A 24,616-nucleotide genomic window follows, 5' to 3' on the forward strand; every position below is an offset into this window, starting at 1 on the left:
CCAAATCCCTGCCCCTGCTACGCTGGCCTTCGAAGCATTAAGTTTATTCAGGAAACTTCTTTGCTTTTGGTTTTAGTCCAGTTGTGCTGACCTCACATGTATTGTGTGTTGTCTTTCCCTTCACCTAAAGTAGTTCTTATCTATTAATTAATGAATACCCCCTCCCACATTTCCACCCACCCCCCTCTTGTAAGCACAAAAGAGTATTTTCTTCTCAGTTTAAACTGTTTCTCAAGTTCTTATAATAGTGGTCTTATACAATATTTGTGCTTTTGCAACTGACTAGTTTCACTCAGCATAATGCCTTCCAGGTTCCTCCATGTTATGAAATGTTTCACAGATTGCTCACTGTTCTTTATTGACGCGTAGTATTCCATTGTGTGAATATACCATAATTTGTTTATCCATTCATCCATTGATGGGCACCTTGGTTGCTTCCATGTTTTTGCTATTGTAAACAGTGCTGCAATAAACATGGGTGTGCATGTATCTGTTCGTGTATAGGCTCTTATTCCTCTAGGGTATATTCCGAGGAGTAGGATTGCTGGATCATATGGTAGTTCTATTTCTAGCTTTTTAAGGAAGCGCCAAATCGATTTCCAAAGTGGTTGTATCATTTTAAATTCCCACCAGCAGTGTATAAGTGTTCCAATCTCTCCACAGCCTCTCCAACATCTATTATTTTGTGTTTTTGGATTAATGCCAACCTTGTTGGAGTGAGATGAAATCTCATTGTAGTTTTCATCTGCATTTCTCTAATGGCTAATGATTGTGAGCATTTCCTCATGTATGTGTTAGCTACCTGAATGTCTTCTTTAGTGAAGTGTCTATTCATATCTTTTGCCCATTTTTTAATTGGGTTATTTGTCTTTTTGCAGTCGAGTTTTTGCAGTATCATGTAGATTTTAGAGATCAGACGCTGATCGGAAATGTCATAGCTAAAAACTTTTTCCCAGCCTGTAGGTAATCTTTTTACTCTCTTGGTGAAGTCTTTGGATGAGCATAGGTGTTTGATTTTTAGGAGCTCCCAGTTATCTAGTTTTTCTTCTGTATTCTTAATAATGTTTTTATACTGTTTATGCCATATGTTAGGGCTCCTAACATTGCCCTATTTTTTCTTCCATGATCTTTATCATTTTAGATTTTATATTTAGGTCTTTAATCCATTTTGAGCTCGTTTCTGTGCATGGAGTGAGGTATAGATCCTGTTTCATTTTTTTGCAGATAGCTATCCAGTTGTGCTAGCACCATTTGTTAAAAAGACTGTCTTTTCCCCCATTTAACTGTTTTGGGGCCTTTTTCAAATATCAGCTATCGTATGTGGTTGGATTTATGTCTGGATTCTCAGTTCTGTTCCACTGGTCTATGTATCTGTTGTTGTACCAGTAACAGGCTGTTTTGACTACTGTGGCAGTATAATAGGTTCTAAAATCAAGTAGAGTAAGGCCTCCCACTTTGTTCTTCTTTTTCAATAATGCTTTACTTATCTGGGGCCTCTTTCCCTTCCATGTGAAGTTGGTGATTTGTTTCTCCATCTTATTAAAGAACGTCATTGGAATTTGGATGGGAATTGCATTAAATATATAGATCGCTTTTGGTAGGATAGATATTTTTATAATGTTAAATCTTCCTATCTATGAGCAAGGTATGTTTTTCCACTTATGTAGGTCTCTGGGTTTCTTGCAGAAGTGTATTGTTTTCTTTGTATAAGTCTTTTACATCTCTGGTAAGATTTATTACTAAGTATTTTATCTTCTAGGGGGCTGCTGTAAATGGTATTGATTTGGTGATTTCCTCTTCGATGTTGTTTTTGTGGTGTAGAGGAATCCAACTGATTTTTGTATGTTTATCTTGTATCCCGATACTCTGCTGAACTCTTGTATTAGTTTCAGTAGTTTTCTGGAGGATTCCTTAGGGTTTTCTGTGTATAAGATCATGTTGTCTACAAATAGAGATACTTTTACTTCTTCCTTGCCAATCTGGATGCCCTTTATTTCTTTGTCTATCCTAATTGCTCTGGCTAGGACCTCCAGGACAATGTTGAATGAGAACGGTGATAAAAGGCATCCTTGTCTGGTTCCCATTCTCAAGGGAAATGCTTTCAGGCCCTCTCCATTTAGGATGATATTGGCTTTTGGCTTTGTATAAATGCCCTTTATTATGTTGAGGAATTTTCCTTCAATTCCTATTTTGCTGAGAGTTTTTATCATGAATGGATGTTGAACTTTGTCAAATGCCTTTTCTGCATCAATTGAGAAAATCGTGTGATTCTTGTCTTTTGTTTTATTTGTGTGATGGATTACATTAATTGCTCTTCTAATGTTGAACCATCCCTGCATACCTGGTATGAATGCCACTTGGTCATGGTGAATTATTATTTTGATATATTGTCAAATTCTATTGGCTACAATTTTGTTGAGGATTTTTGTATCTAAGTTCATGAGGGTTATAGGTCTGTAATTTTCTTTTTTTTGTGGTGTCTTCACCTGGTTTTGGTATCAGGGATATGCTGGCTTCATAGAATGAGTTTGGGAGTATTCCATCCTTTTCTATGCTCTGAAATACCTTTAGTAGTAGTGGTGTTAACTTTTCTCTGAAAGTTTGGTAGAACTCTGCAGTGAAACCATCTGGCCCAGGCCTTTTTTTTGTTGGGAGTTTTTTGATTACCTCTTCAATCTCTTATTTTGTTATGGGTCTATTTAGTTGCTCTGTCTCTGTTTGTGTTACTTTAGATAGGGAGTGTGTTTCTAGGAAATCATCCATTTCTTCTAGGTTTTCAAATTTGTTAGAGTACAGTTTTTCATAGTAATCTGATGTGATTCTTTTAATTTCAGTTGGATCTGTTGTAATATGGCCCGTCTCATTTCTTATTCAGGCTATTTGTTTCCTGTTTTTCTTTTGTCAGTTTGCCAAGTGGTTTATCAATTTTGTTGAATTTTTCAAAGAACCAGCTTTTGGTCTTGTTAATTCTTTCAATTGTTTTTCTGTTTTGTATTTAGTTCAGCTCGAATTTTTATTATTTGTTTTTTTCTGGTGCCTGTGGGTTTCTTTTGTTGCTCTCTTTCTATTTGTTCAAGTTGTAGGGATAATTCTTTGATTTGGGCCCTGTCATCTTTTTGGATGTGTGCATTTTTTTATACAAATTGACCTCTGAGCACTGCTTTAGCTGTGTCCCAAAGGTTCTGATAGGAAGTGTTTTCATTCTCATTGGATTCTATGAATTTCTTTATTAGATCCTTCATGTCTTCTATAATCCAGTCTTTTTTGACCATGGTATTGTTCAGTTTCCAAGTGTTTGATTTCTTTTCCCTGCTTTTCCTGTTATTGATTTCCACTTTCATGGTCTTATGGTCAGAGAAAATGCTTTGTAATATTTCAGTGTCAGTGTCTGCTAAGGCTTGCTTTATGACCTAATGTGTGGTCTATTCTAGACAATGTTCCATGTGCACTAGAAAAGAAAGAATACTTGGCTGATGTTGGGTGAAGTTTTCTGTACATGTCTATGAGGTCAAGTTGGTTGATTGTGGCATTTCGATCTTCTGTGTCTTTATTGAGCTTCTTTCTGGATGTCCTGTCTTTCACCAAAAGTGGTATGTTGATGTCTCCTACTATTATTGTAGAGCTGTCTATCTCACTTTTCAATGCTGATAGAGTTTGTTTTATGTATCTTGGCAACCCTGTCATTGGGTGTATAATATTTAATATGGTTATATCTTCTTGGTGTATTGTCCCTTTAATCATTATATACTGTCCTTCTTTATCCTTTTTGATTCAACTTTAAAGTCTGTTTTGTCAGAAATTAATGTTGTTACTCCTGCTGTTTTTTGATTGTTGTTTGCTTGATGTATTTTTTCCATCCTTTGGGTTTCAGTTTGTTTGTGTCTTTCTTAGTCTAAGGTGTGTCTCTTGTAGGCAGCATATAGACGGATCTTGTTTTTTAATCCATTCTGCCACTCTCTGTCTCTTTATTGGTGCATTTAGTCCATTTACATTCAGTGTAATTATGGATAGGTATGAATTTAGTGCTATCATTTTGATGTCTTTTTTTGTGTGTTGTTGAGTTTCTTTTTCCCCACTTAATTTTATGTGCTGAGTAGATTATATATTGTCCTTTTCTCATATTCGTTGTTGTTGATTTTGTTTCTGCTGAGTCTCTATTTTTTCTTGTATTCTATTTTGATGATTAGGGTAGTTTGTCTCCTTTGTGGTTACCTTATCGTTTACTCCTGTTTTTCTAAATTTAAACCTAACTTTTATTTCTTTGTATCGCCGGGTCTTCCTCTTCATATGGAAGGTCTGTGATTACATTTCTTAGTCCCTCTTTATTGTTTTAATGTTGTCTTCTTTCATATAATAACATCGCTGTTACCCTGTTTTGAGCTTTTTTTTTTTTTTTTTTTTAAACCTTTGTTTTTTTTGATTTCCCTGTCTGGGTTGAGTTCTGATTGCCCTGCCCAGTGTTCTAGTCTTGGGTTGACACCTGATGTTATTGATTTTCTAACCAAAGAACTCCCTTTAGTATTTTTTTTAGTTTTGGTTTGGTTTTTACGAATTCCCTAAACTTGTGTTTATCTGGAAATGTCCTAATTTCACCCTCATATTTAAGAGACAGTTTTGCTGGATTCTTGGCTGGCAATTTTTTTCCTTCAGTTTCTTTTTAAATATGTCATCCCATTGCCTTTTTGCCTGCATGGTTTCTGCCAAGTAGTCCAAGCTTATTCTTATTGGCTCTCCTTTGTAGGTGGCTTTTCATGTATCCCTAGCTGCTCTGAAAACTCTTTATCTTTGGTTTTGGCAAGTTTGATTATAGTATGTCTTGGTGACTTTCTTTTAAGATCTACCTTATGGGGAGTTTGATGAGCATCTTAGGTAGATAGCTTCTCATCTTTCATGATATCAGGGAAGTTTTCTGCCAACAAATCTTCAACAATTCTCTCTGTATTTTCTCTTATCCCTCCCTGTTCTGGTACTCCAATCACTCATAGGTTATTTCTCTTGATAGAGCCCCACATAATTCTTAAGATTTCTTCTTTTTTTTTTAATTCTTTTATCTGATTTTTCTTCAAATATGTTAGTGCCAGATATATAATATATTTGAGTTCAGAAATTCTGGCTTCTACTTGCTCAATTCTGCTCCTCTGACTTTCTGTTGAGTTGTCTGCTTCTGTAATTTTATTGTTAATCTTTTGAATTTCTGATTGCTGTCTATGGATTTTTCCAACTTACTTAGTTTTTTGTTATATTCCTGAATAATCTTTCTAATTTTTTCAATTGCTTTATCAGTGTGTTCCTTGGCTTGTTCTACATATTGCCTCATTTCCTTTCTAATGTCTTAAAGGGCTCTGTATGTTAATCTTTTGTATTCTGGCTCTGGTAATTCTAGGAGTGCACTTTCATCTAGAAGATCCCTGGATTCTTTGTTTTGAGAGCCTGTTGAGGTGATCATGGTCTGTTTCTTTATGTGACTTGATATTGACTGTTGTCTCCGAGCCATCTGTAAGTTATTGTATTAGTTTATGCTTGCTTACTGTGTTGTAGCTTTTTGCTTTGTTTTGTTTTGATATACCCAAATGGGTTGCATGAGTGAGCTAGCCTGATCATTTTTGCCTTTGGAGCTCTGACGTCCTGTCCCCAGCTGGCTAGAGCTGTTATCAGGTATATCAGCCTAGGAGTCCATTCAGTTTTCTTGATGAATTTGGCTCAGGTTTCCAGGTAGCTGATCATCAAGTGTGTGGTAGAGGCTCTGTCCTACAGTCTTAGAGGGGCAGGGGTGATTGGTGTATGTACCGGTATCTGATTGCAGCAGGGGGTCATGCTCTGAACAAGGCAGGGGGCTGAGAACCGACCCCCAAGTGTCTCTGAGAAAAGTGTGTCCCTGTTCCCTAGAGCGTGCAGGTGGGTGGGTTCTGTAGACAGACCATGGGCACCCAAAGTTTTTGGTTGTACGGACTGGGAGGTACCAGTTATCCTTGGACCCCTGTCGCGGGTGGCGGGGTGACCTGAGTGAAGCTACCAATCCTTAGATCCCTGATGTGGGTAGGTGAGGACCTTGTTTAATAGGCAAAGCAATGTCAAACATCAAACACCCACCTCTCCGCCGCACAGCTGAAACGGCTGGAGTCTGTCAACAAGGGCCTGTTCTCCCGAAATAGTCACACACAAAGGTCCTTAGAGAAGGGAATGGTGCTCAAAGTCCATAGACGGTTTATGCCTGAACAGGAGCCACTTCTGTCCTGAGCTCCCCCAGTTAGTGGAGCTCGCAAATTATGTTTTCCCCCAATTGCAAATTTTTTCCTTCTCCAAGGCCAGGAAGATGGCTCTAGGCGCTCAACAGGGCCTGTCTCAGGCCCAGGGAATTCAGCCGCTGAAGCCGGCTTGGAGGTGGGGGAGTGGCGTGGTAAAATATATGCAAGTACTTAGCTTTTGCCGAGAGCACCGTTCTTCTTAGGTTCCAGAGGTGTGAGTAGGCTGTGTGGCTGGCTGCTTCTCCCTGAGGAAACTGCAGCCGAACGCTAGTACCAGCCCACTGTTGCCGCTCCGGGAATGGTGCCTGAGAGCTCCCCGCAATTCAGGTCTGTTAACTCCTCTCCGCTTCTGAACGGTCTCTTCCTTCCCCTGCCCCTCAGTTCATTTTCTAAGCTTGCCTTTGAAGCTCAGGGCTACTAGCTTGTCACAAATATACTCGTTTCACTTGTTTTTTCGGGCCTTTGTTGTAAAGAGGTTACCGGAAGAGTCTGTCTAGCCTTGAGTTTATTTTTCTAGATTCTTGAGGTGGATGTTTAGATTATTTATTTGGGATTTTTTCCCCTCTTGTTTTTTTTATATGAGCACTTAGTGGTATAAATTTCCCTCTGGCACTGTTTTAGTTGCATCCAGCAAATTTTGATGTGCTTCCTTTTCATTCAGCTGTACGTATATTTTTATTTCCTTTGAGACTTCCTCTTTTGACACATGGATTGTTTAGAAGTGTGTTGCTTAATTTCCAAGTGTTTGGAGAGCTTCCTGTTGTCTTTCTGTTAATGATTTCTAGTTTGACTCCATTATGACCAGGAAAAGTATGATTTCAGTTCTTTAAGGTTTGTTTTATGGCATTGGATATAGTCGTATGTATTTTATTGCCATCTTATTATTTGTTTTATGTTTGTTATTTCCGTTTCATGTTCTTCTGTTTCTTTTTTCTTGCTTTCCTGTGGGTTGCTTGAACATTTTTTTAGAATTCCAATTTATTTAGTTAGTTTTTATGTAAATGATTTTTAAAATGATTTGCTCCCAGTTTAGCACTTGGTTGGGTTTTTTATCCAGTTTGAACAGAAAAGAGACTTGTGCTTTAACAAGTCTCAGTAGCTAAGTAAGGCATTTAACATAATCCCAGTGGCAATAACATATCTTTGGAAGTACTCATTTGATGCTACTTCTGCTCAGTGGTGCCTATTTAAATATCACTGCTTCTATTTTTTTTTATTATATGTTCCATTGAGCTCTCTATCACTGATCATTAGATCAGTTCCCTATTCTCAAAATGAAAACAATTGCTATTTAAAACCTTAAATTCTTTTACTTCTTACTTCCCATTTTTAGGCAGTCCCCTTAGAGATAATTCACATTGTTTCAAGACTTTTAGGATAAGGGAAGTTGAATATGAGTCCCCAGCCAAATATTCATTGAGAACAAATCATGAGAAAACTGATAAAGAAGAGTAGATTATAGGACTAAGGTATGTTGTGAATGAATCTAGTAGGACTTTTAACAAAGTCCCTGAGAATTCCTTTGTCGATAATGTGGAGAAAATGTTTATTGAACTGGATTTGTCAGTAATTGTCATGGATTGAATTGTGTTCTCAAAAAATGTGTCAACTTGGTTAAGCCATGATTTCCAGTATTGTGTGACTGTCCTCCATTTTGTGATTGATATAATTTTCCAATGTGTTGTAAATCCTAATCTCTGCCTTTGGTTAATGAGGCAAGATTAGATCATGTCAAAGAGGATTAGGGTGGGATATAATACCTTTACTCAGGTCACATCCCTGATCCAATGTAAAGGGATTTCCCTGGGGCGTGACCTGCACTACCTTTTACTTACTAGAGATAAAAGGAAAGGGAAGCGAGCAGGGATTGGGGGACCTCATACCACCAAAAAAGCAGTGCCAGGAGCAGGCCACATCCTTTAGACCTGGGGTTCCTACACAGAGAAGCTCCTGGTCTCGGGGAAGATTGATGAGAAGGACCTTCCTCCAGAGCCAGCAGAGAGAGAAAGCCTTCCCCTGGAGCTGACACCCTGAATTTGGACTTGTAGCCTACTAAAAAAAAAAAAATTTCTACTAGACTGTGGGAAAGTATATTTCTCCTTGTTAAAGCCATCCACTTGTGGTATTTCTGTTATAGCAGCGCTAGATGACTAAGACGGTAATCAGATACCTGTCCATAAAGCAGATTGATGAATGTGTAATGGCCTTATAATTATCTCACCATGGTGCTCTTTGTTTTCAGCTCTGGCCTGTTCAAAATAGTTGATGACTTGAATGAAGACAAAGTGTATTTTTCAACTTTAAAGATGATGGAAAATTGGTAGGGTTAAGTGTTATCTAGAGCAGTGCTGTCCAGTAGAACTAGGGGAGTCACATATGTAATTTAAGAATTTCTGGTAGTCACTTTTAAAAAAGCAAGAAGAAACGCATAAAATTTATTTCGATAATATATTTACTTAACCCCAAAAAGTCAAAAATATTATTTCAGCATATAATCAGTTTTTAAAAATTACTCATGATTGTACACCAAGGTTCATTGCATCATTATTCACTATAGCCAAAAGGTAGAAACAGCTGAAGTGTCCATCAACAGATGACTAGATAAACAAAATATGGTATATACATACAATGGAATATTATTCAGCCATAAACAGAAGTGAAGTTTTGATATATGCTACAGCCTGAATGAACTTTGAAAACATGCTGAATGAAATAAATCAAACACAAAAGGACAAATATTGTATGATCTCGCTTATATGAAATACCTAGAGTAGGCAAATGCATAGAGACAAAAGATTAGTGGTTACCAGGGGCTGGGGGGAAAAGAGTGGAGAGTTACTGCTTAAAGGATACAGAGTATCTGTGTTGGAGGATGAAAAAAATTGGAAATAAAAGTGGTGATGGTTGCAAAAAATTTTATTTTGATATATTTTATTCATTTACCTTAAGTCTTTGAAATTTGGTATGTATTTTAAACTCACAGCATATCTTAATTCAGACTGACTATATTTCAAGCACCAAGCACTTGATAGCTACATGTGACTAGTGACTAGCTGCAGATCTAGAGAATCAAGATTTTAAACGTCTTGGCAGGTTGAAGCAAACTTCCCAAAACTTAATAGGGTTAAATTTAATAAGGATAAATAGAAAGCCCAAAATTAGCTATATTATTATAGAATGGATGAAACCTAACTTAATACACCTCAAGAAGGCTTTTAGTTGGCTTTTTATCACCTCAGTTTAGGTGAATATTGCACATGACTAGCTAAGAAAATCTAGCACTCTTAGAATACATTAATAGAAATACAGTGTCCAGAATAAATAAGATAATAATTTCATTGTATTCACTGTATATAATAACTTACCTCTGGGATATTGCACTTACAGGAGAAATTCAAATGTAGGATGGTATCATAGATTGAATTATGTCCCCCCAAAAACTGTATGTATCAGTTTGGTTGGGCCATGATTCCTGGTATTGTATGATTTTTCTGTATGTTGTAAATCCTGTCTCTGTGATGTTAATGAGGGAGGATGGGTGGCAGTTGTGTTAGTGAGGCAGGATTCAATCTACAAGAATGGATTGTGTCTTGAGGCAATGTCTTGGCATTTAAAAGAGAGAAGCAAGCAGAGAAACAGGGGGGCTCTTACCACAAAGAAAGCAGTGCCAGGAGCAGAGTGCATCCTTTGGACCCAAAGTCCCTGTGCAAAAAAAAAAAAATTTTTTTTTTTTTTTTTTTTTTTTTGTGCAAAGAAGGGGGAAAATTGATGAGAAGGCCAGCTAAGACAGAAAGTCTTCCCTGGAGCTGATGCCCTGAATTTGGACTTTTAGCTTTCTTTACTGTGAGGAAATAAACTTTTCTTTGTTAAATCCATCCACTTGTGGCACTTCTGTTATAGCAACACTAGATGACTAAGACAAATGGGTTAGAAAATGTTCAAGATTTCTTCTGTCTCTAGGACTATATGATTGTCTAACTCTTTGTTCATAATTTTCTTAAATTACTTTTAGATATAGTAATTTAGACACTCAGATTTTGGAATCCTAAATAACCCATAATAATTACTTTTTTCTCTATGCAACTAGGTAATTTTGAACTTCTTTTACTAAACAATACCGCTTAATAACCAACCTGTGAAATTTTCTTTTTTTCAACCATGGTTTTCTTCCCTTCTTGGGGATTTGTGCACCAGATATGTTTTCCCTCTCCCTCTGCCTCTCATTCTACCTCGTCTTGTTAATTACATATATTTTACTGAGTCTATTTTGCTTATGTATAAGCATTTCTTCTTAATTCATCCTTTCTGTTTGCTCTTTCAGTGCTTGGGAAGCTTTCTTCCCCTTCTCCTTTTGGTTTCATATGTATCAAAAAATAACAGGGAATAAATATAGCAAAAATACCTGTGCAGAGGACAAGTAAGATATTTTGCCTTTACCAAACCCGTTACTGTCGAGTTCTGACTCATACCAAACCCATAGGACAGAGTAGAACTGCCCCATAGGATTCCCAAGGCTACACATCTTTACAGAAGCAGATTGCCACATCTTTCTCCCACAGAGTGGCTGGTGGCTTAGAACTGCCGACCTTCCGGTTAGCAGCCAAGTGCTTAACCACCGTGCCACCAGAGTTCCTCATTTTGCCTTTAGACCTCTTAAAAGTACATAAAAGTTCTCTGTTAGAAGTTCCATGAAAGTTTTTCTACTTCGCCAGCTTCGTGTAATCTTACTTTTAATACCAATTTGGCATTGTTTTATAATTTTTCTTTTTTAGTTAACTGAGTGTAGCAAAAACTTTATTTTCCACTGATAATAAAGGTACTATTTTTTATTTCAGGATTTTCTAGTTTCATTTTTTTTTTTCACTAGAAATAATATAAATGAGGATTATATGCTTGACCAAGTTAAAGCACCGTGTATATCAGTGGGAACTTGGTCTTTACGTATATGCTTTTAAAACACATTGGGAATTACAGCCATGATTTATGCTTGTAGTTTCCATACCTGGCAATCCTAACAGAATAACCTAGGGAGTTTAATGTGTATCTTAACCACAGTCTCCATTGCCTGTGACATAAATATATAGACAAATTTTATTGAGTAAATGGCTAAATGAATCTAAGAATTGTAATATCCTATAAAATACAGTGTTAACAAATGCAATAATATCATCACAAGCATAGCTTGTCTAAAACTAACATTGCAACTATGATAAACATTAATTAAACATGCAAATAAGGTTTTCACAGCATTTTAGAATTTAAAGAAGTCTTGTGGATAATTTAGATGAGGGATGTTTCTTTAAAATCTTTATTGCGAAGTTTAAATTATCTCCCTGTTTCTTAATAGATCACCTTATGATATGAATATCTATATTCAGATTAATTCCTCATCATTATTTCAAAAATAACATTATGGTTCTTAAATGTTTAAATGCGTTATGAAGGATTTCAGTTGTCTGCACTGAATCTGTAAACCTTTTTGAATCTCTTCTTTGTTCATTTTCTTTACTTTTTTTTTTTTTCATTGTTTCTATGAAGGAATATTCTCAGTTCTACATGACTGACGTGGAAATTAAATTTTATAATATAACTTATTTGTATGATGACATGGTTGCCTGCATGAATTTACTTTGTGGAATTCAATAGATGTAAAGAATGTGCAGAATCCTGAATGGTTCACTTATTAAAACTGCTGAATTTTTAAAAAATAAAACTGGCAGACGTATATTCCAGGAATTTGACCTTGTTATTAAATCACAGGCTTTGTTTACATGCTGTTATGGAAAAGGTTTTACTTCCCATTTGCTCCAAGTCATTCTTTAAAGAAGAAATTAGTCATTAAGTCATAAGAAAACTAACAGCAGGAAAAGTTGAACTGATTGATTGTAATCTCCTAGTAATGTGACTTCAACAATAGCTACTGATTTATTTTAAGATACTTTTCTTCAGTGTCAAATTTTCTAAAATACTGTCTGTTACAAGACACATATGCACAGTACATTTATTTTTTTTCTGCAATTAGCATTAGTATGTTTTCAAAATTAGAGAATGCAATTTAAAAATATTAATAACCACTCCATTACTATTGTGAAATATTTTGAACAGAAATAATATATATTCATCCATGTCTTTAATTTTTCAGTTTCTGCCCAGACCTTTCTCTGAGCTCTGAGCCTACCTGATATACACTGGAATGTGTTAAAGGCATCTCAAGATTATGGCAAGCCCCTCCACATACATACACACACAAAGAAATATTTGTGGAGATACAAATTTTGTGTATAAAGATATTATTCACAGCTATTATTTTTAACATTCTAAAATTGGAAACAATCTAATTACTTAACATCAGGGGAATGGTTGAACTAACAGTACATTAATACAATTATTTTATTCAGTCATTAAAAATTATTTTGAGACTTAATGTTTTGGGAAAATAGTCATAATAAGCATAAAAGACACAATATAAAATGGCATGTCAAGTATAATGCCAGTTGTATACATGCATAGGCAAAATACTGGAAGAAAAGGAATACTGTAAGAAAACATTTTGGAAGAAAATAGTACCAGTAATTATTGTTGGTGATTTAAATTTTTGCATATAGTCTACAAATGAGTATGTAGTACCTTTATTTAAAATATTAATTTTGTCTTAATACTTTAAATTTTTAAAATACGCCTGTTGTTTTAGAGAGCTTACAGTATGTTATGCTATTGTAGAAAATAACTTCTAAATCTCAGTGATTTATAACAAAGTTTATTTCTTGCTCATCTGTATCTTGGGTTGGCTACAGTGGCTCTGCTCCTTGTTGGGGTTATTCTTATAGCCTGCTGGAGGGACAGGTCCTCTCCAGGACATGCTCTTCTTGTGGCAAGGGGAAGAGAGACATGATGGCAGAACCGTTCCATGGCTTTTAAAGCTTCTGCTCAGAATTTGCATCATGATTTTCAGTCATATTTTACTTTCCAAAGCAGTCACATGGCCAGGTCTTTTGTCACTGGGGCATAAAATATAATCCTCTGGTAGGAGGGACCTGGTAGTGTTGGGCTCAGTAGAAGGAACATGGTAATTTGAACACATAATACAGTCTACCAGATCTATGTCATGTCTTCTTATTTTGAATTCTGTAAGTAAGTACAAAATACTGAGGGCTGTAACATAAGTTGTGTAGTTTGACAATGGCTTTTTGAGGCACACCTTAGACATCAAAATGACATCTTTGCTTTGGAAAGCCTTAAAGAATTTTTTTCTAGCAGATTTGCCCATGAAATAATGTCATTTGATCTCTTGACTGCTGTTTCCATGGACGTTGATTGTTGATTCAAGTAGAATGAAATCATTGACAACTTCAATTTTTTCTCCATTTATCATGATATTGTTTATTGGTTCAGTTTTGATGATTTCAGTTTTTCTTTACATTTGAGTATGACCCATACTGAAGGCTATAATCTTTGACCTTCATCAGGTTGTCTTCATTTTCAGCAAGCAAGTAAATGTCATCTGTATATCGTAGGGTGTTAATGACTTTTCCCAAAAGATCGTGGCACATCCTTGCCAACTCTTTATGTTAATAGTCTACGTAATTTTTGCCATTCTGCTAGAAAGGTAGCATCTTATTTTTATTGTATCCCCCCATATTTATTATTTAAGTTTCTTTTTCTCTGAATCACCTGTTCATATCCTTAGTCCACTTTTCTATTGGCGTTGTGTAAGTTTTTTTGTGGCTGCCACTGTAAATTGGCTTCTGTCACTGAAACGAACCTAGCTGCCAGTATCTCCTCATTGCCAGAATCATCGGACTTACCTTACTTTTTAACATGCTTGTCTGTTTCCTTCTTCTTGAATCCATCTCCTTCATTGCCTTTCATAACTCTTGATTTTCTTCTTACTTCTCAGGCTACTTTTCCTTTGACAGCTTTTCTCTTCCACCCCATCAGCTCTACCCTCTTCACAGTATGTGTCTTTTTTGTCTGTGCTCTTCTCCATGACTGACCATAAGTTTGATTTCTGTTGGTGACCAAATCACAGACACTGTGAATACTACTCTGGCTTGTGCTTGTGTTCAAAACTGGAGGAAATAAGAATTTTGGTTAGAAGTTAGTGAAAATAAAATTTAATTTTTTCCCATCTAAATTCATGAATTTCCCGATTTCTCTCCAGCCTCAGGGATCTCAGGATCCCATGTTAAGTACCTGTGCAAAACCAAAAACTAAACCCATTGCTGTAGAGTTGATTCTGACTCATGGCAACCCTATGTGACAGAACAGAACCGCTCCATAGGATTTCCAAGGAGCAGCTGGTGGATTCAAACTGCTGACCTTTTGGTTAGCGGCCATAGCTCACTGTAGCTCTTAACCATAGTGCCACCAGTCCTACATTTTCTACTGGTTGCTGTCATTGCCACTTGTATGTCTCATCATGTTGTGGCCATCATAATTTAAGCTTACTTGAATACCAGCTATGTGCTAGGCACAATACTGGATGCTTTACATACATGATCTCCTTCAGTCCTCCTGACAGGTCCTCCTATTGTCATTCTAGAGATATGGAAACACTCAGCTCAAGATCATAAAGCTAATAAGTGTGGAAGCTGAATTCAAATTCAGATTTTTTTTTTATTCCAAAGCCTACGCTTTTAATTACTGTGCCATAATATTTTCTCGAAAGCTTCGAGAAAATATTATGGTATAGTAATTAAAAGCGTAGGCTTTGGAATAAAAAAAAAAAAAAGACCCTCAACAAGGTGGATTGACACAGTGGCTGCAACAATGAGGTCAAGCATAACAACGATTATAAGGTTGGTGCAGGACCGGGTAGTGTTTTGTTCTGTTGTGCTTAGGGTCGCTATGAGTTGGAACCTACTTGACGGCACCTAACAACAACAACAACAATATTTTCTCGTCACCTCACTCTTTTTCCCAGCACCTAACCCCAAGTGTACTTTCTTGCTTGGTGGCACCTGCTTCCATTGAAAGCAGAAACCGAGAATTATCTTAGAATCCTCCTTTCTTTTAAATGCTATCCATAACCAAGTTTCTTCAATTTGTTCTCCAAAATATTTCTTAAATACCACTCTGTCTGCTCCCAATCTGACTAATAGATCCTTAATTTAAGCTTTCTTTCATCATCTCTTGGATGGATTTTTTTCATTAGCCACCTGACTAGTGTCCTTACGTCCACTCTTGTGCCCCTTTAATTCATGCTGTTGTTATTAAGTGCTGTCAGGTTGGTTCCGACTTGTGGTGACTCTGGGTACAACAGAGTGAAACACCACCCGGTCCTGCGCCATCTTCACAGTCATTGCTACATTTGAGCCCGTTGCTGGGGCCACTGTGTCATTCCATCTCATTGAGGATCCTCCTCTTTTTTGCTGACCCTCCACTTTACCAAGCTTGATGTCCTTCCCCAGGGACTGGTCCCTCCTGATAACATGTCTAAAGTATGTGAGATGAAGTCTTGCCATCCTCGATTCTAAGGTGCGTTCTGGCTGTACTTCTTCCAAGTAGATGTGTTTGTTCTTCTGGCAGTCCATGGTATATTCAATATTCTTCACCAACACCATAATTCAAAGGCATCAATTCTTTTTTGGTCTTTTTTATTCATTGTCTAGCTTTCACATGCAGATGAGGCGATTGAAAATACCATGGCTTAGTCTTCAAGGTGACATCTTTGCTGTTTAACACTTTAAAGAAGTCTTTTGCAGCAGATTGCCCAGTACAACACTTCATTTGGTTTCTTGACTGCTGCTTCCATGGGTGTTGATTGTGGATCCAAGTAAAATGCAATCCTTGACATCTTCAGTCTTTTCTCTGTTTATCATGGTGTTGCGTATTGGTCCCGTGTGAGGATTTTTGTTTTCCTTATGTTGAGGTGTAATCCATACTGAAGTCTGTGGTCTTTGATCTGCATCAGTAAATGCTTCTTTGCTTTCATCAGTAAGTGCTGCTTTGCCTTCAACAAGCAAGCTGTGTCATCTGCATATCACAGGTTAGTTAGTCTTCTTCCAATCCTGATGCCACATTCTTCCTCATGTAGTCAGGCTTCTCAGGTTATTTGCTCATCTCTCAGTTTGTCGTACCGTGGTGGCTTGCATGTTCCTGTGATGCTGGAAGCTATGCTGCTGATATTTCATATCCTAGTGGTGTTACCCATGGTAGATAGGTTTCAGCAGAGCTTCCGGACTAAGACAGACTAGAAAGAAGGACCTGGAGATCTACTTATTAAAAAAATTCGTCAGTAAAAACCTTTAATTAATACCACTCCTAAGATAAACTTTCTAAAGCAAAAATTTGATTTTCTACATTCCTGTTTAAAATTTTTTAATAACTCTACATTATCAAAAAGATAAAATCCAATTCCTTAGCATGCCACAAATTTCTTTTAATAAACGGTTACATTCAGCCCCTTCTCTGATTACTTTCTCATAACTCATAATTTAGTTATAACTTGGTTACCTTCTACCCTTGTACTTTTGCACCTGCTCTTCTCTTCATCTGGAATCCCTTCCTTTCATTATCTACCTGGCAAATTTATCCCTATTCCCACCATACTGTGTGATACTAAGTTCATTCTCTCTCAGTTTTAGATACCTCAGTTATACACTAGTGTTAACATATACCTCACAGGGGAGATTAAAAGAAATAATGTAAAATACCTAGTGCAGTATCTGCGCATAGTAGATACCCAAATTTTGCATCTTCCATCTTTGTGCCATTGTGAATAATGATGCTGTAATTGTTTGTCTGTGTATCATCCTAAACCTTGAGATCCCAAAGATCAGAGACTTGGCTTGCTCTGTGTATTCAATATTTATTTCATTTCCTAGTAGATACTGGCTATTTTGTAAGTATTTTTGAAAGAATCTAATTTTAAGAATAGATTTCGAGTAACTACCCAATAGAATGAAGTAAACTGCCATTATTAGTGATTCCTGTTTGTTTTTCTTTCTTTAGTGGTGATGAGTTCCTCAGTTTCCTTCTGAAATTAAACAAACAGTGTGGCCATTTAATAACAGCGGTTCAGAATATCATTACTGAGTTACCTGTCAGTTCTCACAAGGTATTCTACAAACTTATTAAGTGAAGAAAAAAATGAATACTAAAGACCATTCCAGACAATTCAAAAGCACAGTACTGATCTGGTTAATCTATTCCTCCACGAAATCATGTATGATTAAATAAGTCAATTGGTTGAAATATTACTACTTTAAATACTAGTTACTTGAGAAGTATTCTGGCCCTCAGAAAAAGGAAAATGAGGCAGATCAAAAATTAAACTGATCAGTGTATTGAACTTACTTGTTCTAAAAGGACATCCAAGTGAAAGTTGAAACAAAACTGTTGTTTAGTATTATTAAAAAACAAATCAATATTAAGATTTTTTTAATGAAGGAAATTTTTAGATAGAGAAAGTGTAAGTGACCTGAGAAAGCAAAATTATTTTGTAGACTTTTTAGGTGAATCGGTTTTAGCTACTTGTCTATAGTGAAAATTTTTAAATGCACTTGTTTTCCTATGATTTTTATATAACACTAATATGGGGATCATATCATTCTTAAAACCTTCATGAATTGGCATATCCACCATAAATATTAATGTTATTCTCCACATAGAAAGTTATACATACATATATTTAAGTAAATGGATTGAGCAAACTGATAACGACTATTTATATAAAATTACTGATTTATTTTTGCTGTCAGGAAAATTGAACAAAAAATGCTTTTAAATTATAATTTTATATTTAAAAATGTTTTATAATCTTTGTGGATATAAAGTTGTGAAGCTTTTCTATTCTCTAAAATGTAACTTTTGATAATATTAACAGATAGTACTAGAATGGGCGTCTCCCCAGAATTTTACTTCTGTTTGTGAAGAACTGGTTAGTAATGTTGAAGATTTGAGTGAAGAAGTCTGCAAACTAAAAGATTTAATTCAGAAGGTATTTATTTAGCGTAAAGAAGTGTAAAAAACTAAGGAAAATTATTTACAGCATGTCTTAGACAATGAAGCAGTTCTGAAAAGAGCAACTGAAGCTCCCATTAGACAAGATGGAAAAAAAGAATGTTTTTTAAAGAATGTGGGCTTTCTGGTTCTTGTTTTTATAGTCATATAGAAGTACATATCTGGATTTAAGAATAAGTAATTTTTTTCCCCTAAGAAAAAGGAAGAAAACAAAATCTAACTTCTTGAAATAGAAAACTTTGTTGAAGATAGGCAATTAAAAAAGTAAACAACTTTCAGCCAGCTAAGAACTCATTTCTGAGTTCTCCAAGTTCTGTTTAATTAATAAACTTGATGTCTATAAAGCTTTTGGATAAAAAAATGGATGTGAAAGTTAGATTATGCATTAAATTTTTGTAGCTCCAACCCATAAGCCGTTTAATATTTTCATTAATATTTTATCCAAACAGTTATTTTTCTCCAAAACAAAGTTTATACACATTCCGGCTAAGCTAAACTGTTAATCTAGCTAATATATCTGTAAATTACAAGAAGTCTTTTAAAGGGAGCAGAAAGTTGAGACACAAATTCTTCAAAATAGTAGGGAAAAAAGACATTTTAAATGTGGCAAATGAACAGTATGTTTCAAAATTCTTACAGAAAATAACTCCTTTCCAGAGAAAGAAGCATCTTAGAAATTGTATTATCTCTGATATTTATTCATTCAACAAACATTAAGGCAACTGCTACACACAAGCTAGGCTTGAAGCTGAATTTGCTGACAACACAAAAATTGCCGCCATTTGTCTTCACTACGCTCATCTCATCTGGAAGAATCAAAAGAAAATAGTACCGATTTTACTTAACATGGTCTTTTTTATAGCTATCCAAGGGAAGTTTGGAACAGTTTTTGTAAACACACTTCCTGCAAAGCGCTAACCTTAGCATAAAAAAATTCCCTAAGACGTATTTGTTCAGGATATATAATAAACTATTTGGTTTCTCCAAGATGAACTAAAAACCTTGGGGCAAGAGGAGTAGAGGGTTGATATACAATTAGAGATGGAGAACTAGATTTTCCTTAATTAAATGAAATTAAGAAACACTGCTTTAGAGACTGACTTTTGACTCTAAAACAGAAACAGTCCAACAGTATTTATTTTAATAATGCTAACCTGTAAAGAGAATTTCCCTTTTCTTTAGCTAAATGGAAGACCTTCTTTCTGTGACTTTTTCTGCCTTGAATTTATACATTCCCTCATAAGGACTAACTTGGAAACACACTTTTTGGTCTGTAATAATGGCAAACACAGCTCTTTGGGCAGGAGAGTCTCAATTTTGAAGGAAGTTAGTGGATTGGTTTTACTGGATTCATTACAAGTAGTTATCACCTTAATGAGATTTGATTTAAGGAACTATGAGAGCTTCCAGATTTGGGTATATGCTACCATGCTTATTAAGCTTTTTATATTTCAGAGTTTACCAATAATAGCTGAAGAGGATTTAAAAAAAAAAAGGAACCATATGAGTTATCACAGATAAGTGTATGGAGGTGACAAAGAAAGAGGGTGGGAGAGGTCAAGGCTAGACTTTAACACCACATCACTCTCTTGCAAACCAACACACTGACAGGCTCTTGTCAGAAAGGGTCATTCTAAGTAATTGGTTAATAAAAGGAATGACTGTCTCAGGATTCAGTAAATGGAGCATCAGTGTCAAAAAGGAATCTGTTGCTGAATGAAGCCATTTGGAAGTTAGACCAAGATTACAGTATTAATGAGATTGGCATTGAAGTCCTTTTTTCTGCTATAAATTTAAAATTAATTTTGCAGGCTTTTTTAATTAAATATTTACACTGTAGATTTTAGAAGTGGTTATTCCTGTTAATGTTGAAAATATATCACCACTCAAGCACAGGATGTTTCTAGTAAATATCACTCTATAAATGTGCCAGATTCTCTTTATCTTTCAAAGATCTTTTGGTTTCTGTTCATTCTCCTTTTCCTGACCCATACCCAACAACCATCTCTCTTTCTGTCTCTCACACATACACACACAGACTACACCACACCATACGGAAGCAGTGTGTGCGAGGGGGTGCTTCTTTAGCAAGAAATTTCTGTCTGTAAGAATTTAGAAACTGACTGGGCCATGTGCTTTGATTGCTGAAAAGTGCTGAAAGCGCTTTAAATTTTTGCTGACCTTTTGCTCTTGACATTATATGTTAAACTTCTAGCATTAGCTTCTGATCATCTAGTTTTTGCTAAATTTTCATGTATTTTAAGTTTGCTGAAAGAATGATTCACTTTTTTCTAAGACAGCAGTTGATAAGGAAGTATCAATTGTCATTCCTCATAGGTAGAAATAGAAACTTTAAGCTAACATTAAAGGAACTTTATCTCATTATATAAAATATCATATTAGAATGTGATAATACATGAAAGCATTTAATTTTAATGTGAAACTAATAATTTAACATATTGAGATCCTGGTGAAAGAAAGGCTGTCTTTCAAGACATATGTGTTCACTTTAAATCTTCCAAGGGAATCTTGAGTTGCCTACATCTCAATCAAGAGAATTAACATTATTTTCTTTTTAAGTAAATACATTTTTATTTCCAGTGTATTGCATATTATGTCTTTTCTTTTCCTCTTCTAAATATTAGTTGCAAAATGAACGGGAAAATGACCCAACTCATATACCATCAGTGGAAGAAGCATCTCCATGGAGGAGTAGAATTTTGAAGAGGACAGCTGTTACAGTATGCGGATTTGGATTTCTTCTTTTCATTTGCAAGCTAACTTTTCAGAGAAAATAACCCTAATTTTTTTTTAGTAGTGTACATATTTTTGTTCATCTTACTCAAACTGTTAAACCAAAAATTGCTTTTAACCATTTGTGGCACAATATAACTTTACACTCTTTGTCAATTCTCTGTAGGAAAAATTATGATAGCATAAATGAGAATGTTTTTCTTTAGAAAGTGGTTTGTCATTTTGAGTTATAAATGTAATTTTTTATATTTTGTTAATTTGGATCACGCAATAAATTATAAGTAATTCTTTAGTTTGATCTTATGACTAACATTTTAAATAAAAGTATCTAATATTGTTTGACATTTTTAAAAAAGTATGTTCATTTGTCATAATGAATCTTACAAAATTTGAAAAGTGTGTATGAAAGTTTGTAAATAAATGGCTTTTTTTGTCCTTATGTTCCCCTCTGCCCATTATTATGTAATAAGGAATTTCTTATTGGGTCTTACGTTATTACAAAAGTACTGCTTTTGAAAGTATTCCAGAAAATTTAAAGGATAAAGATAAAATACAAAATTTTTGAATTATGGATTAAAAACTTAGAAAAAACACTTAAAATGTAAAGTAAAAGGCACATAATTAGGGAATAGTGTCGAAAGTATAAAGTATATTAGAATTTTTAAAGCAGTGTACTTTTGGGAACATTCGATATGTGCTATGTATAACCTTTCTTGGAATGTTTCTGAAAGCGAATGACATTTGGCATGTTACTTCTCATATCAGTCTAAAGAAGTAATATAAGATTTCTTGTTTTCCAAAAAAAAAAAAAGATACCCAGATTTAAAACACAAGTTAATAAAAAAGCAGACTCAATTTAGCAGGAAATATAGTAGTGAAATCTTTCTTGACTTAGTGCCGTGCTTAGAACAGATGTAGTTGATCTACAACTGCTTGAAAGGTAAATATCAAGTAAAGGGAAAGGATTTTAGAAAGGAAAAACCCTATAAGAAAGTATATAAAAAAAAAAAAGTATAGTTAGTAGCAATTTCTGCTCTCAGTTATATCAAAGCAAAGGACTGAAATTATTTTTCTGAGAATATACTCAATCATATATTATTGGAAAGTATGAATTAGTGTCTGACATTGTAACACAGATTTGGTATCAGGGTAATACCTCATGGGATGAATTGAGAAGTGCTCCCTCCTCTTTTATTTTTGGAAGAGTTTGTGAAGAATTAGTATGAACTCTTCTTTGACTGGTAAAATTCATCATTGAAGCCAATAGGACCTGCACTTCTCTTTGTCCTATAGGGCCACTATGAGTTGGAATCAGCACAATGGTAATGCCCCCCCTACCCCCGTAGGAAGTTTCTGATTACTAACTTATAGTTTCTTTACTTGTTTTTTATATCTAATCAGATTTTCTGTCTCTTAAGTCAATTTTGGTAGTTTTTGTTTTTCCAGAATTTTTCCCATTTCATCTGAATTATCTGTTTGTTGGCATAGAGTTGTTCATAGTATTCCCTTATAATTCTTTGTTTTTCTGTAAGGTTGGTAGTCTCCTTTTTTATTTCTGTTCTTGGTAATTTGAGTCTTGTCCCTTTTTTTATTGGTTAGCCTAGCTTAATATTTCTCTGTTTTGTTGATCTTTTTGATGAGACAACTTTGGGTTTTGTTGATTTTCTCTATTCATTACTTTCTATTTTAACACTTATTTCCTTTCTTCTTGCTTTCGGTTTAGTTTGCTCATCTTTTTCCAGCATCTTAAGGTGGAAGGTTAGGTTGTTGATTTGGAATCTTCTTTTTGAATGTAAGTGTTTACAGCTATAAAGTTTCTTCTAAGCATTGCTTAAGATGCATTTCATAGGTTCATAAGTCAACACTCTCCCCTCCTCAACCTTGGGTTTCCTATTACCAGCTTTCCTGTCCCTGCCTGCCTTCTCGTCCTTGCCCCTGGGCTGATGTGCCCATTTAGTCTCATTTTGCTTTATGGACCTGTCCAATCTTTGGATGAAGGGTGAACCTCGGGAGTGACTTCATTACTGAGCTAAAACGGTGTCCGGGAGCCATACTCTTGGGGTTTCTCCAGTCTCTGTCAGACCAATAAGTCTGTTTTTTTTTTTTTGGTGAGTTAGAATTTTGTTCTACATTTTTCTCCAGCTCTGTCCGGGACCCTCTGTTGTGATTCTTATCAGAACAGTCGGTGGTAGCCAGGTACTGTCTACTTGTGCTGGACTCAGTCTGGTGGAGGCTGTAGTACTTGTGGTCCATTAGTCCTTTGGACTAATCTTTACCTTGTGTCTTTGGTTTTCTTCATTTTCCCTTGCTCCAGATGGGGTAAGACCAGTGCAGTATCTTAGATGGCTGCTCACAGGCTTTTAAGACCCCAGATGCTACTTATCAAAGTAAAATGTAGAACATTTTCTTTATAAACTTTTATGCCACTTGAGCTACATGTTCCCTGAAACCATAATCCCTACAGCGCTCAGCCCAGTAATTTGGTCCCTCAGGGAATTTGGATGTGTTTATGGAGCTTCCATGACTTTGCCTTGTACAAATTGTGTTGGCTTCCCCAGTACCGTGTACTGTTTTACCCTTTACCAAAGTTACCATTTATCTGTTGTCTGTTTCGTGTTTTTACATCCCCATCCCTCACCTTGCTCATAACCATCAAAGAGAGAGACAAGAAGCAGAGAATAAAAAAAATGCCTCACGCAGCCTACCAGAAGTGGGTCCGTGACCAAGCATCGTTGCACAGCCTGTCAAGAAAGAGTGGAGATGGCATACGGCACTAGGTGTTCAAGAGAAACGTAAGGAAGGTAGAGAGAAACAAGAAATGAGAAAAGAAGAGGAAAAAAATGTCCTGAGGGATCCCACTGGCTTGGTGGCATGGACCGGGGAAGGGGCTCCCTAGCCGAGTGGTGCTGCACAGTCATCCAGAAGGAGCAGAGATGGCACATGGGCACCAGGTGTCAGGAGAAAGGAAATGAGGTAGAGAGATAAACTGAGGAAAGAAAAAAAATGCCTTGAGGGAGTCCTCTGGGTTGGTTGTACAGCTCGTCTAGAAGTCACAGAGGTGGCACACGGTGGCAGGTATTCAGGAGAAAAGAATGGAAGGATGGTAGAGATAAGAAACTGAAAAAAGGAAAAAAAGCCCCAAGGGGTCCAGTGGGTTGGCAACATGGAGCAGGTAAGAGGCTCCCTAACCAAGTGGCACTGAACAGCACATCTAGAAGGAGCGGAGATGGCACACGGTGCCAGGTATTCAGGGGAAAGGAAGGAAGGTAGAGAGAAACAAGAAACCAAGAAATGAAAAAAAAAAAAATGCCCCCAGGGAGTCTACCAGCATGGTGGCACGGACTGTGAAAGTGGCTCCCCAGATGAGTGGCACCGCACAGCACAACTAGAAGGAGCGAAGATGGCACATGGTGCCAGGTATTCGAGAGAAAGGACAAGAAGGAAGATAGAGACAAGAAACTGAGAAATGAAGAAAAACAAAAATGAAAAAAAAGTGCCCCAAGGAGCCCACCAGCATGGCTTGCAGACTGGGGAAGTAGCTCCTCAGGTGAGAAGTGCTGCACAGGCTGTCAAGGAGCGGAGATGGCACACAGAAACAGGTGTTCGAGAGGAAGGAAGGAAGGAGATGAGAGAGAAGAAACCAGAAAAAGACA

General features: G+C 36.1%; 1 protein-coding gene across 2 annotated transcripts in view; it reads left to right on the top strand.

Annotated features, from left to right (window-relative positions):
• The window catches only part of ASZ1 (ankyrin repeat, SAM and basic leucine zipper domain containing 1), a 79,108-nt gene extending 58,101 nt beyond the window's left edge, over window positions 1-21,007 (top strand). Inside the window, exons 11-13 of one of the 2 annotated variants that reach the window (XM_049893856.1) lie at window positions 17,199-17,304; window positions 18,073-18,186; window positions 20,855-21,007. In XM_049893856.1, the coding sequence (XP_049749813.1) occupies window positions 17,199-17,304; window positions 18,073-18,186; window positions 20,855-21,007 (373 nt within the window). The remainder of the gene's footprint in view (window positions 1-17,198; window positions 17,305-18,072; window positions 18,187-20,854) is intronic. The other variant, XM_049893857.1, reaches the window with a different exon arrangement.
• Window positions 21,008-24,616: the final 3,609 nt, after the last annotated feature.

Source organism: Elephas maximus, chromosome 8 (assembly GCF_024166365.1).
Source record: "Elephas maximus indicus isolate mEleMax1 chromosome 8, mEleMax1 primary haplotype, whole genome shotgun sequence".
Lineage (NCBI taxonomy): Eukaryota > Metazoa > Chordata > Mammalia > Proboscidea > Elephantidae > Elephas > Elephas maximus.